Genomic DNA, 13,724 nt, shown 5'->3' on the forward strand with positions numbered 1-13,724 from the left:
CGACAATAAAAAGAACAGAATGATATAATTTGCGGCGTAATCGATTAGTCGCCAGCCAACCGAAGCAGCTGGGGATCATTGATACGCGACAGTGCACAATACTGCGCCACATCACGAGCACCCGTGGCGCAGCGCAATCGGTGCACACGAAAATCCCGATCGAAGTATAAAATTCCGTATGGATATGTCAAAATGACAAATCACTTTGTCAAAATGATCGGAAAAATTAGATAATTAAGAACTCCGCTTAAATTGACCTATCGTTGCCATATGGTCTTAATAATAATTTTTTAATGATGACCGTTTGACATACAATAGTAGAATAATTGGTAATTATACTGAGAATATAGTAATGTATATAATAATAAGAAATATTGGTTGCAAGGAAAAATGTAATATGCATGAAGGAAAACAGAAAAGGACAGAAATGCATTAAAATGCAATGAACAATGAATAAATCACGTTAGAATGGAATGGAAAACGAAGAATGATTCTGGAAATGCGTACGATAGAAAAATAATGAGGTTAGAGGTTGAATGAAAGTTTTATACTTCATCATTCAGAAAGTAGTGAAATCATTTTAATATACGTCGTATTGTACGTTTGTATTTTCCAATACCTGCCGTTGAATATTCTGCGTAAAGAAACAATAATTGTTAATAAAATCGTAGAGTTAATCAAATACAACTGTTACTGTTTACAAACTATATCATGTTTCTCAGTGTCAAATAAAAATTGAACTCCAATCTTAAGAACTTCATTTAATTTTTAGGAATAAAGGGTATTTAATCGTGATGAGAAATTATTTTAAGACAATAATTGTAATTAAAATGTAATAAAAATATTGTTTTAATAGGTTAATAATAGAATTTTAGTTTCACGTTACTTATGGCTTTGTCTGAAACATGAAAAATATTTCAAGAATAAAACACGTCGCAAGGCGAACGATTGTATAACTGATTGTTAGAAGACTACCAGTAGTAAAGGACTATTGCGTTAAAACATTATTGTCGCAGCCTGTATTATTCGGATAATCTGTGTGTTTGATAGTGCACTTTCATTCTACTTTAATACCGTGATAATTATGAAGTTTTATGTAAAGCTTAAACGTTTTATTGGAGAAACTTCACGCGAAGATAACTACTTCGTTTTTCTTTCACAGCATCCGCGACGACGTTATTATCAAGCGGTTTAATATAAATTTAATTAGTTATTTATAACTTTGGTTATTAGGAAATATGGTGTTCTCAAACTTTTCAGGACTTATATTGTGTTAGATGAATATTTTTGTAACGTTATAATAATCAGTTTACTACCGGATTTCTGAGTGAAGATGGTAATATATAATATAATAAAATTAACAGAACTTTATGTTTAAAGAAATAGTGGTTATTTTCGAATCAAGATTATTTTTTAGCATTGCTAACTAATACCTACCCAAACAGCCTTTATGCTGGTGTGAACACATATCTGTAGTATTTTAATAAAGTAAAATAACAAAATAAATAGTTGTAATAATGAAGTTATAGTTAACTCTTAAATACCAGGTGATTCACTTGATTTATTAAACAAAAAGTTGAATGAAAAACATTAGTATATATTATGTACGTGAGTTTCATTAAATTATCTGTTTCTAAGAATCAAAACAAATATTTATATCAGAAAACACAAACACTTTGGAATATTATTTAATCAAAATTATTTAAATTCATCACGTCAATACTTATCTCGTGCTACAATTTCCAAAAGACCTAAAGTATTCGTTTACGATGAATCTAAGAAGATTACAATCGAACCTACAGCAGCACAGTTTGAAACAGAAACATAAAATATATATTTCAAAACAATCACGTAAAGTTGTACAAAACAAAATCAACGAAGTTATTAAATTACACAAACAGTTATTCATAACACGGAGAATCCTGTTTCGCGTTCACGTGGGCAATCAGACCCGAGGAACTTCGTTTCCGAGTGAATTTTTAATGGGGCTGCGAAAACAGACGTGCAATTCCGGGATTAAGGTAATTAAAATCCAATTAATAATTTAATCAACGGCACGCCCGACTGAAAAGCTGGTGAGAAACGTGCGAAGGCGTCGTCGCGCGAATCTTCCAGCGGAACTGGAATACACTTGACCCTCGATTTACGCGGCATCTTTTTACGCCGTAAATTAGAACACTATTTACGAGGTAGTTTCTATGCGCGATCTTAACCCCTTGCACTATGATTTACTTCTTAATTATGATCGATATAACTACTTTAACATTAATCATTCATTAAGAGAAGAAAGAATTTTTATACTCGTTCTATGTTTATGTTTACTCCAAAGGTTAACGATTGACAATAGAAAAGTAACCTTTATATTTAAAAAAAATAAATAACAGTTAGATCCCTGACAATCAGTTTAACATTTTCATCGCGAGTCTGACACGATATTGTAGGTCAAGGAGTTAATTTACGCGATGTGGATTTAATAATACCGAATAAAATGCACTTTTGTTTTCTAAAATGTCATCAGTATTATTTCTTTTCTTTGGCTATGTGAAATAAATATATATTTCTAAAACTTATATTAATTTCTATTTTCAATACACTTAGACTTCGATTTACAAACAAGAGCGGAAGAACTTCGATTTATAGGACACTTGTATTTCACTATAACACGCTCAGACAAATGTAAAAATTACATTAATCTTTTTTTGGTTTTGTGAATTACATGTAAAAGCTTGTTGAATTGATGAATTTTTATTTAAAAATATATAATGTAAAGACACCAGACAAGATATAAATAGCTGACTATTTTTCAGAAAAACGTAAAGAATAAGGTTTTATTCTTACACAATAGGTATGGTGCATCTACCGACCCAACTCCAAAATACTTTTATCAGAATGAAAATGGCCGTATGCGCTCTATTTTGGTTTTACTATAAGTGGTCAACTACTAACTAACATACGGTCAATTACTAGTCTTCTTCTTTTCAAGGATGGTCAACTTCTGACACAAGTATTGAATTTTCAAATATATCTGTCAAATTGGGATAATATAGTTATTTCAAAAAAGTTCGCTTTGCTACATAATGTAAGTTTAAACAGCATTTTCATGCACAGAGTCTCTCTATTTATTAAAGTAGCAAGCGTTTACTATTATTCACACAGAAAATTTGTCGTAACTGATCAAATACTGGTGCTTTACTTTATACAATATTTTATTTCACAAAAAAATCAATAATACTGTTTCACATGGATTTGTTAAATTTATTACACGAGTATTTCTTTTCTCATTGTGAATTATGGACTCGAACTGCACGATTTCAAATTACACGACATTTTTGGGGAACTAATTTACCGTGTAAATTGAGGGATACGTCTATTTTGGTTTCTCTTATAGTGACAAACTCTATTTACGCGATTTTCATTAGCGTAAATCGAATCCACGCAGAACAGATTTCCGCGTAAATCGAGAATCAGGTGTACACATATTTAACGCGCAAAGTGATAATTCCTTAGTGAATTCGGGAAAAGTTCGGGCCCCGTTTTAACAAAAAGTTCTTCCGGGCCCGTTTAATTAAGCGTCCGGTTTTATTCAATCCCGAATCCGGCTATAATTAAATCTCCGGCCGAATTAGTGAAAGATTTCGGCGACTCGAGGGTAAATTTCAGTTGAAATTCAATTTTTGACGAGTCAACAAAACTTTTCTCATCTCTAGCACTGGCCGCATTTTCCCGCTTCCGCTCTCGCTTTCCGGTGTGTTGCGCTGTCCCCGTCCCCGTCCCCGTTCCCGCCGCCGGCGCTGTCCTCCAGCGTTCCGCATGTATGGAAAAAAGTTTTGTTCCACGCGAAAGACTAAATCATAGGAATACAGTATATCAAAGCGTTGTATGGTAAAATATACAATACATTCGTTCCCATTGATTCAGCTTTATCAGCGTGATAGATCTGCACGCGAAACTGGCAAGAAACATTCATGACGTTCGATATCGGTGTTTATGAAAGTTTTTCGGGCTTTTAGAGCAATCGGTGCGAGAACCGCGTATCTTATTTAACATTAACACGTTCCGTGCCATGTGTCACATTTATGGAGCACCCGTAGTTTTTGTAAGGAAACATTTTTTATGAGACACGTGGCAAAGAGTAGCAGTACATGTCGCGAAGCAGCGAAAACTTGAAGAAATAATAACAAAATATACAGGGTATCCCGCGACTCATGGTCAATCAATTAGGTCATTCTACATGTAAACATGAGTCGAAAAAATAGAATAAAATTTTTTCCTGCAAGTCATCGTTTTCGAGAAAATCGAGGTCGAAAATTGACTCGGTACGTGTACACTCGGTACATGTCGACTTTGTGCATCTCGCTATACACTCTTATTTTAATTCTTATTTGCATTTAAAGATATAGCAATGACGTCAGTGGATAGTTTATCATTTGTGCTATTCTATTAGCGGTACAATTATTCAGGATCTAACAGTTTCTCAATATCACAGTTTATTCTAATAGTGAGCATACGGATATGACTCTCGTACTTGGAGCGTGCAAGGGTAATTTGAGTGCCGCTTCGCGTTTGTATCAAGAGCGGTATCCACACTTTGTCATTACTATGTCTTTAAATATAAATAAGAAACAAAATAAGAGCGTATAGTGAAACGCACGAAGTCGACATTTACCGAGTAAATTTTCAACCTCGATTTTCTCGAAAACTCGAAGACTCGCAAAAAAAAATTTTATTCTATTTTTTCGATTCATTTTTACATGTAGAATTCACACGGTCCAAATGAACTTATTTTGAATTTCTTCTTTTAGAATTATTGGAAAGATACGAATGATGTGGAGATTTATTAAATAGTCAGTTTGTTTAATAAATGAACTCTGGTAATTTTCTGGTTCCATTGAATGTAAGCATCTTTTATGTTTTAATTATTTCCGATCACAGAAAAAATATGACCGTAAAAAATATAACTTAGTTTTTTATTTACTGCTGAATACTCTTTCAAATTACGGATCCAATGTTATGGGCTTAAAGTAACATTCATGCCTGAATAACAAGAAAAATGAATAAAAATGTAATTATTACAGTATATGTACTATTCATTGGAAACGTTTTTTCAATACAATCCATACAGACCCCTGTTTAAAAATATTAAGTTTATTTTTGAAGAATTTCAATATCATTAGAAGTGATCGTGAGCTATGTTTTATAGTAAATATTTATTATCCTTAATTAAATAAGTAATTGAAACTCTGAAGTATGGAGTTCAAGCTTTATTTTACTATGAAAAAAATGAAATAGTTTATAAAAAAACTGTCGTATCCGAGTAACCACACGGTAGAAGAAATTTCGGGAAGTATTTTTCTATAACAATATAAGATGAAATGAATGGTAAGAAATTCTGATTTTTAATTTCAAGTTAAAAACGATTCAAAATCCTCCAATAGCGGCGCGTAATTTAGGTATTTTTCTCTGTCACCCGCATACAGCAACACTGCGTGCAATGTCAGCGCTCGCATTGACCTACATCACTCGCGTTACTATTAGTGAATAAGTAAGGCGATTCTTAATCGTTAATAACTCAAAAACAAAACCAAAACCGCAATTTCGTCACTCTGAATTATCATCTTATTTTAGATTATAGAATCAACCTCCAATTATTACAAATATCCAAATACTTCGACGTAGTATAATTTATTAATTGAATAATAAAAAATCTGTCTTTTATTTCATTTCTCAATATTCCATTTAACTGATTTCACTCTTTCGAACGACGTAATACCAATTAAACATAAAAGGTTTTTGACAATTAGATATAGAAATTAAATATAGTAATTTTATGATAAAACCAACAGATGTTCTAATACTTACGCATGACAATGTATTTTGAAGTGGAACATATTTTTCCTAGACGATCCACAAAGCTATTTTCCGCCACTCGTTTCTTCACATAACAAAAAGGAAGAATTGGCTACTAATACGTTTTGTACAGTTCAAACGTGAACAGTGAATCATGGCCTAGTACATGTTTTGTTAATCAGCAATGAAACAACGGATCGTGGAGGCCTGCGTAACCGTGGATCAGTAATTAATCGTGGACCACACGTAGTACTACGACCTCCGACGAACACCAACGAGCTATAGATCACGTAGTACCGTGTGTTTTGTTAATTAGAGATGAACTATGGATCACGCGGCACCACCGGCATACATCATTCGTTAACAGGTCTGGGTTATGCAACCAGTGAACCGGTCTCTACTTTTGCTTTGTATTGTTCATCCAGTGTTAATTCAGTCGCAAACATGGCGTGTCGCTCCGAAATTGATTTCACAAATTTTGGCTGATTACTATCACTTCCTGGGTGATCAACACTACAGAGGGAATCATTTTCGATGCTTCTCGGTGGCAACACTTATGGTCGATGCTTCTACTGGAAAATTGGTCGCCCTCGAGCAAGGCTGAACAATATTTAGCTTCATGGGCTTATTATGGGTTTCAAGAATTATAAATAGTTCGCCAGTTCTAAATACCGAAAATTCTTATTCGTCAGATCTGTAAATATATCATGAATAACACGAATAAAAATATTTTTATCGTTTCATGATTGGTAAAATTAATAAAAGTCCTGAATATTGTTACGTGGGCCTCCTATTTCCGATATTAATGTGAGTACAGAAGAACTTGTTTATACTATAGTAAATTTCTCACAAAGACAAATATAATAATTGAAAAGAAACTGATTTTTAAGTCATCGATAGGTTTTTAAATTATACACTATACAGTCTCATTTTCTATATTCTTCCATAAATTAAAAACAGACTCAACCATTATTGTAATCTAATATTTCCATCATTTGACCCGAATAATTTCCCCTTAATTTTAATTATTTCCAAATTAATATATTTTCAGATTAATTAATCGAAAGACTACGTTATTAAAATTATGAGTAAAATTATGAGTTAAAAGTATAGAAAAAGATTATTTTGTATTATTTAAAAAAGACTAATGAACTTAAAGAACTTCCAGGAATAATCTCCTCAAGATTAATTTGTTTTCTATCACTTGATTTGTCTGTTTAACAATGTACTTAGTCTTAAACAGTTTGTTCCGTACATGGTACACTCACGCGGAAGAAATGTTCTGTAATGTTTTGTCTGTGAATCTTCATTCTTATGAAAACTAAAGTAGGGAGTATATCGAGCACAATCTCTTCAACCTGATTAATCTGTTTGATACCAATGACAATTGCTTACGAGCAAAACAAAGGTGGTATTATGGCATTATCCGTTTTTGATCGATTGTATTATCTCCCAATTATTAATTCAATCGTATCGAATTATTGTCGAAAACTAATAATACCATATCATGGTCATTGTTCATATACATCGAGACAAACAGAAATAATCAGTAATTGAATGAACATTATAATCAAATTATGTTCGAGTGGTCCAGTTATTAGGCGGAATTCCAATCAAAATTCCACAAGCACGACAATCTCCGTGAAAATCATACGTGCGAATAGAACAAAAAAAAAAGTTGTTTTCATTTCTAATTTACCACTCGAGATGTAATGTTCTCGAGCATGGTATATCTTACGGTTACACAAGAACGAAACGCGTTTTATCACGAGGAAGCGAACAAATTGTCCGCCAAAAAACCTCGTTCCGCTGTCCTGGAAAATTCAGTTACTCACCGCGTCAGTGACGTCAACGTAAAGCCTCGCTGATGAATACAGTCACCTTACTCACCTAGAAAAAAAGAAAGAGAAAAGAGATATATAAAGAAATAAACGAATGTTCAGCGGCGACAATTGTGATCAGGGAACAATGGAATTCATTTTACAAAACTGGAACGATTTAATGGTGTTCTCGGTGTACACGCAGTCGTGATATTGAAATACTTTCCTAGAGACATGTCCGTGTGCTGCATTTTTAACGGATGCATTTCAATATTCCGACAATGAGGCGACGCGTTTTATCTCGATGATGAACGCACGGGAAAATATTAATTTTTCCCCTGACTGTTCCTTGCATTGTTCCTGTAGTCACATCGAGCAAGCGTCCGAGCAAAGGTACTGGCGATATTACGATAAAATAGTCGTATGGGGTAACGAAAAGTTTCCTTCAACTGTAGCATACACATTCCAACTCGAAAGTTTCGAGTATCTTGTAATTTTAAAACGAATGAAGTAGTCCTTTAGTAATTTAGTAACTCATTAAAACGACTGAAAACATTTATGAAACTTAATGAAAGTGTAGTAAAAACATATGCAAAATTTTAAACAAAAACATTTATACTTTTTGTCGATAAAAATTCTAAAAAATTCATATTTGTTATCAAAGGAAATGAGATTCGCTCTTTAATTGAAGTCAAAGGAAAATAACATATAATGAACAAAATTTATGGAGTTTTTAGAGATTTGAAAATATTTTGTAAAAGTAATATATTATAATATGGAAATAAACATTGAGATAATAAAAGATTGAGATAATAAAAGATCCACATTTTTGTGCAGCGTTGTGCATTAATTATTCTACTGCTCCTTCCGAAATGGAATATCTCATAATGCAGTTTACTTCGTATCAGGCAGTGTGCTCGATAAAATTGATGAATATTTAAAGGAAACCGTATCCTCCTTTTTTCTAGAAATGAAAACCGAATTAGGGTAAAATAATTGATTGCTCGTTAAAGCACTGCATATGAAAGTAGTACCAATATATGTTAACTAATTGCAATTTTAATTGGAAATTTTTAGTTCCTAATTGCAATCGGAAAATAGATGTGACGTTTAGTGAATCACTTTATAGATTAGATGATTAACTGATTAATTAACTGATTCACGCAATTCCGGTTATAACAATCATTCTTTACTTTAGAAAAGCTATTAAAAATATTTTTCAGAAGTAGTGTGTTTTAATCTCTTTTTTTGTGGTATCAAAAAGATATTTTAAAGAAAAAATGTGTTTCTAAGGTCTACTTTTTAAAAAAATTGTATATATCAACGGATTAAACCTACAATGATTATTGTATCGAAGGTACTCTGAAAGAATGAAACTTCTGTAGTAAGAATCTCTAGTAAAAAATTGTGAGAGAGTTTTTTGGTTAAATATTTTTAAGTATCTTTTGCTTTGGACTCATTATTTGATGAATTATGATAGCTTTTATCATTCTAATGCTATTGACAATCGATTAACGTGTGCTTCCTAATAAGATTCGTACTGCAAGTTGCAAACTTTTTATTAATTCTTGTACAACGTTCATTTAATTGCTATAATGGCTTTTGTAAATTAAACGTGATTAAAATTCGTATTCAATTAATCAATGAAATTTCCCAGAATCCGATTACAATTTATATAAATTGATATATTAAAGGAAGTTATATATTTCTAGCGCAAAGCATACGATAAAAACAAAGGTTTGCTTTTAGGTCAATTTGATCCGTACCGTGTACGAGGGGTAATTGATATTTCACGAAAGTTGCCGAGTATTCTTGAAAAACGTAGATCGAATAATTTTATTAAAAAAATTCCGATATCGGTTCAATTTAAGGCCTGAACGCGACGAGGATCCATTAACCTATTTTTCGCTGGTATTGTGTTAACGCGGCTTTATCGAACATTATTTTTTCTATAATTGCTATAGCAATTTTTTTCAAAAATGTTATGTAACTTTTAAAGTTAATGGTAATATGTCCATATCAGGTAAAGGTTAAAAATTTAATTTTAAAATATTTTAATGTAATATATTTAATCTATTTTTTTAAGGTCAATAACAGAAAATACAAGATAAATATAATTTAAACAATTGTAGATAACCTCCAATTTTGGAAGATCAAAATGTGAAGAATAGCGAAGAGAAATTTCGGAAGCGCTACCAATTAAACGGGACTTTTACTCGTCATAAAATGTTATACTCAAAATGGGGTAAGTTGTTCTTGACACACGGTTTTGAAAAATGTAGAGAACGTCAGAGAAGTACTTTCAGGGAAGTACATATTAAAGTGCTACATCTTGTTCTAAATAGTCTGTACGAAGAAACATTCGGGTGATATTACAATATTACATATGGACATAGCTTATTTTATATGCAGCGAGACAGTAAAAATAATTTTCCATGACGATTACCTATTCACACAAATAAGAAACATACAAACGCGTAAAAATCATCGAAAAATGTCAGGTTATGACGTAGATTGCCACAAGGATCTCCATTGTTTTATATATCATTTATTCTATCACAGCAAAGATGAATGGAAACAGTTATTAATCGTTTGGTATCGCAGTTTTCATTATACACTATTATCTGGTTACTTAGAATATTAAACACTTATATTCGACGTCAATCATCTTATGTACTATAACTTTTTTCAAACAATTCGGAAGCATCAGGTGTTGGTGACACCTATGCCAACATGTTAACACCTTACTGACCAATAATTCTGTCCGAAAATTATTCTTTTAAACTTCAATATACATATCTTATTTACAAATAATATATTAAAATATTTAAAATAATTGAATTTAATAAAGACGATATAAAAGCGCTCTAATAAAGACCTACACGAAAATCCGTTCCACGTAGATTCGTTCTACGCGAATGAAAATCATAGGCAAACAAAAGAAATAATAATAAAGAGATTTCATAAACAAAAGTTCATTTTATTCGGTGTTATTAAATTTAGATCGCATAAGTTAAGATTGCGCATAAAAGTGTTCTAATTTTCCACGTAAATCGAGGGTCAGGTGTACGTCATCTCAAAGTAAAAATGAATAAAATCCAAGCATAACTTAACATTAAAGCTACCAGACGGGTCGGAACGACCCATTCCTGATTTCTTCCTTTTGCAATTATTAAAAAGATAACAGACGTTTCTCTGAGAAATTATTGAAGAAATTTATTTAGCAATACGCAAACTGTGTCATAAGTCAATGAAAATTTCAATGCATGTATATACTCTCTAAGTTTATATAGACAAAGTTCAAAAAGTCAATTTAACTGTTCGGTAGTTTTAGTGTTAACCCTTTGCACTCGTATGCTACACTAGAGATGATACAAACTCGTTATAGAACGTTGAAAATTGTTTGAAAAAGTACCACACTTTAAAAGATTATAAAAATACAATTTTATTATAATAAATAAACTAAATATAAAACGTTGAATTCTACCGCTGTAAATTACTGTAATTCATTTCTCTAAAAACAAATAGAAATTTAAAGTCGGCAATATTGAAAATAAATCGAGCGCAATTTGTGAGTACCTCGGATCACGCACATAAGAATGAACTCGTGATCGGTCAGCAGGGTGTCAAGAGTAAAAATAATCGAAAGGAAATCACGGGTTTGCATCCGGCGTGAAGAATTCGGCGGAATGTGTCACCAGCAAAAAAACACTCGCCCATCCTCGTCGTTCTTTAAACCCCCCGGGGATTTAAAGGGACGGTGAATCCCCGGTGAGGAAGAAGTCGCGAAAAATGGGGTGGAGTTGTACCTCGAAATCGTACATCGCTGGTACAGGAGCACGAAGTGTTGTACGGGGTTGACGGGAATGGCTGTGGGAAGGGGATAGCCGAAGGTGTGTCACTCACAGCTGACACTCTTCACGCTTGCCCCCCTCCTGCAACCAACTACCAATCCTTCGCTTAGATTAATGTTTCTCTTTACTTAAGGGTTGCTCGCGTTCCTCTTTTTGGATCGCAAGTACATCCAGAAGTGACGCGGTTCGCGCGAAAGTCGAAGAAAGAAAGGGAACCCACGATGACTCGACGCAATTTCCATGTGTAATCCTGTCGTCATCGTGACCTGGCTTCACGACCATCACCGTTGTAACGCGAGACCCGTGTACCTAGTGTTTTTAGGATCTTACTGGTTCGCAAAGAAAGTTCCGCAACAGGAGCTCGGGAACGAGGATTGTTTTACGCGTGTTAGTCGAGTTTTGCGGGGCGAAAATAATCTTTGGAATAAATTGGCCAGTTGCTGAGCTGATGCCAGTGGTTTCTGGGAGTTTCGAAGGAAGATATCTCGTATCTTGGACTCACCAAGATATTTTCAATTTTAAATTGTTCGTTCAACACTCGTATATTAAGGTATTTCACTTTGTGTTTTGTAAGTTTGTTTATTAATTCTTAAATCGTTGATATTTGTGTAACAATTGTGGGAATGGATGTATTTGAGTCTGTGCAATAGATGAATGACGCGACTGTGCGTGTGAGCGCGTTTTGAATGAATGTTCAAAGCGTTGGAATATTCTAGATTATATTGATTTTCTCTGTATGTTAATAATGTTCGTTTTTTTTATGAATCTAGAATATTCCAAATATATATGAAGTTAATGCATGGCAATGAAAGAATGTTCTAGAAAGAGTGTGAGTAAGACAAGAGCATCTGAGTATATAAATAGTGTGTGCGTTGTTTCGTTGAGTTAGTGTTTTATTGTGAGTTGTCAAGAAATAATCATACTGTTTCTAATAAAATTCTCTTTCTCCTACACAATTAGTTGTGATGCGTGCAAATAGAATCAAATTTATACTAATTTATATTAATATATTTTGGAAAAAATGTACTATCTATTAAAAGATTAGTTATATTGGAGGATTAATGAAATTATTAGTGGTATTAAACTTTTAGTGCGTTAGCATTTATGACAGTACATTAAATATTTTACAATTACAGCAAAAGAAATAATAATTACAAAAATGTAAAATAGCCATATGCACCTCGAAAGCTCAATAAAAACCTTTATGACGAATAATTACCAAGAAGGTGTATATATTATAATTATTAATGTCCTACTACTATTTTTATAAAATATACATTTCTGTGTTTGCTCCATACTTTCCATTATAAAAACAATTTTAATAGTATTCATATCTCGACCATCACTACACTTTCTACTTCCATCGGAACATTTGTTACATGATACTATTTTGACATCTCTTAACACATTACACTATGATTTATTTCATAATTATGACCGATACAACTACCTTATTGTTAATAATTTAATAAGAAAAGAAAATATTTGGATATTTATTCTATATCTACCTTTACTTCGAAAGATAACGATTGATAATAAGAAAGTAATATTTAATTTATATTTAAAACAGTATAAATAACACCTGAATTTGTCAAATTTAGTTTAAAATTTTGTGTCACGACTCTGACACGATATTGTAAGTCAAAGAGTTAATAGTTATATATAATAGTCCAAAAAAAAGTATTCGAATTAATATCATTAGGTAAAACAATCATCAACAAATTTTTTCACGCCTAAATACAGTACACAAGTTCCTATTAAATGCGATGATAAATTGAATATTACAATCTAAAATAAATTTATTACAAGTTTCTATTAAATGTGATGAAAAATTGAAAACTAGAATCTAAAACAAAGCTATTCATAGAATACTAGGCGCAGGAAGAGGATCCAAAAGCGTGGCTGATTCTTTTCCTGGAAACGGTTTCATCCCCGAGGAATTGACGTCTGCCCGTAATTCGTCCCTGACCTTGCTGACCACACGGAGAAACGAGTACTCGAGTGACCCGGCCACGTATTCATCGATCGCATGCAAAGTATTCAAGCCAGCCTATGCGAGAGCTTCTCGCTGGAAGCCTCGAAAAATACGGGACTCCTTGAAAATGCGACTCGAAAATACGCGTCGGGAAATCAGCGCAGGTCGAGCGAGTGATCGAAGGGGAAGCGATTGCCCCAGCATATTGATGAGACCGGCAGCAACGCG

The 13,724-nt window shown here is 32.9% G+C and overlaps 2 protein-coding genes across 5 annotated transcripts in view; both read right to left on the reverse strand.

Annotated features, from left to right (window-relative positions):
* LOC116433167 (E3 ubiquitin-protein ligase MIB1-like) overlaps positions 1 to 7,737 on the reverse strand; it is a 411,486-nt gene extending 403,749 nt beyond the window's left edge. Inside the window, exon 1 of the mRNA XM_031991086.2 lies at positions 7,683 to 7,737. The gene's annotated coding sequence lies outside the window, so the exon portion shown is untranslated. The remainder of the gene's footprint in view (positions 1 to 7,682) is intronic.
* Positions 1 to 13,724, reverse strand: part of LOC116430223 (mind bomb 1) — a 676,416-nt gene that overhangs the window by 155,899 nt on the left and 506,793 nt on the right. The window contains exon 10 of one of the 4 annotated variants that reach the window (XM_076372782.1): positions 5,862 to 5,932. The exons of the other annotated variants lie outside the window; for them this stretch is intronic. Within the exon in view, the coding sequence (XP_076228897.1) occupies positions 5,896 to 5,932 (37 nt within the window). The 3' untranslated portion in view covers positions 5,862 to 5,895. Of the gene's footprint in view, positions 1 to 5,861; positions 5,933 to 13,724 lie in introns of those variants that run through there. 4 annotated transcript variants of the gene reach the window in all.

This window comes from Nomia melanderi, chromosome 1, assembly GCF_051020985.1.
Source record: "Nomia melanderi isolate GNS246 chromosome 1, iyNomMela1, whole genome shotgun sequence".
NCBI classification, from domain to species: Eukaryota; Metazoa; Arthropoda; class Insecta; order Hymenoptera; family Halictidae; genus Nomia; species Nomia melanderi.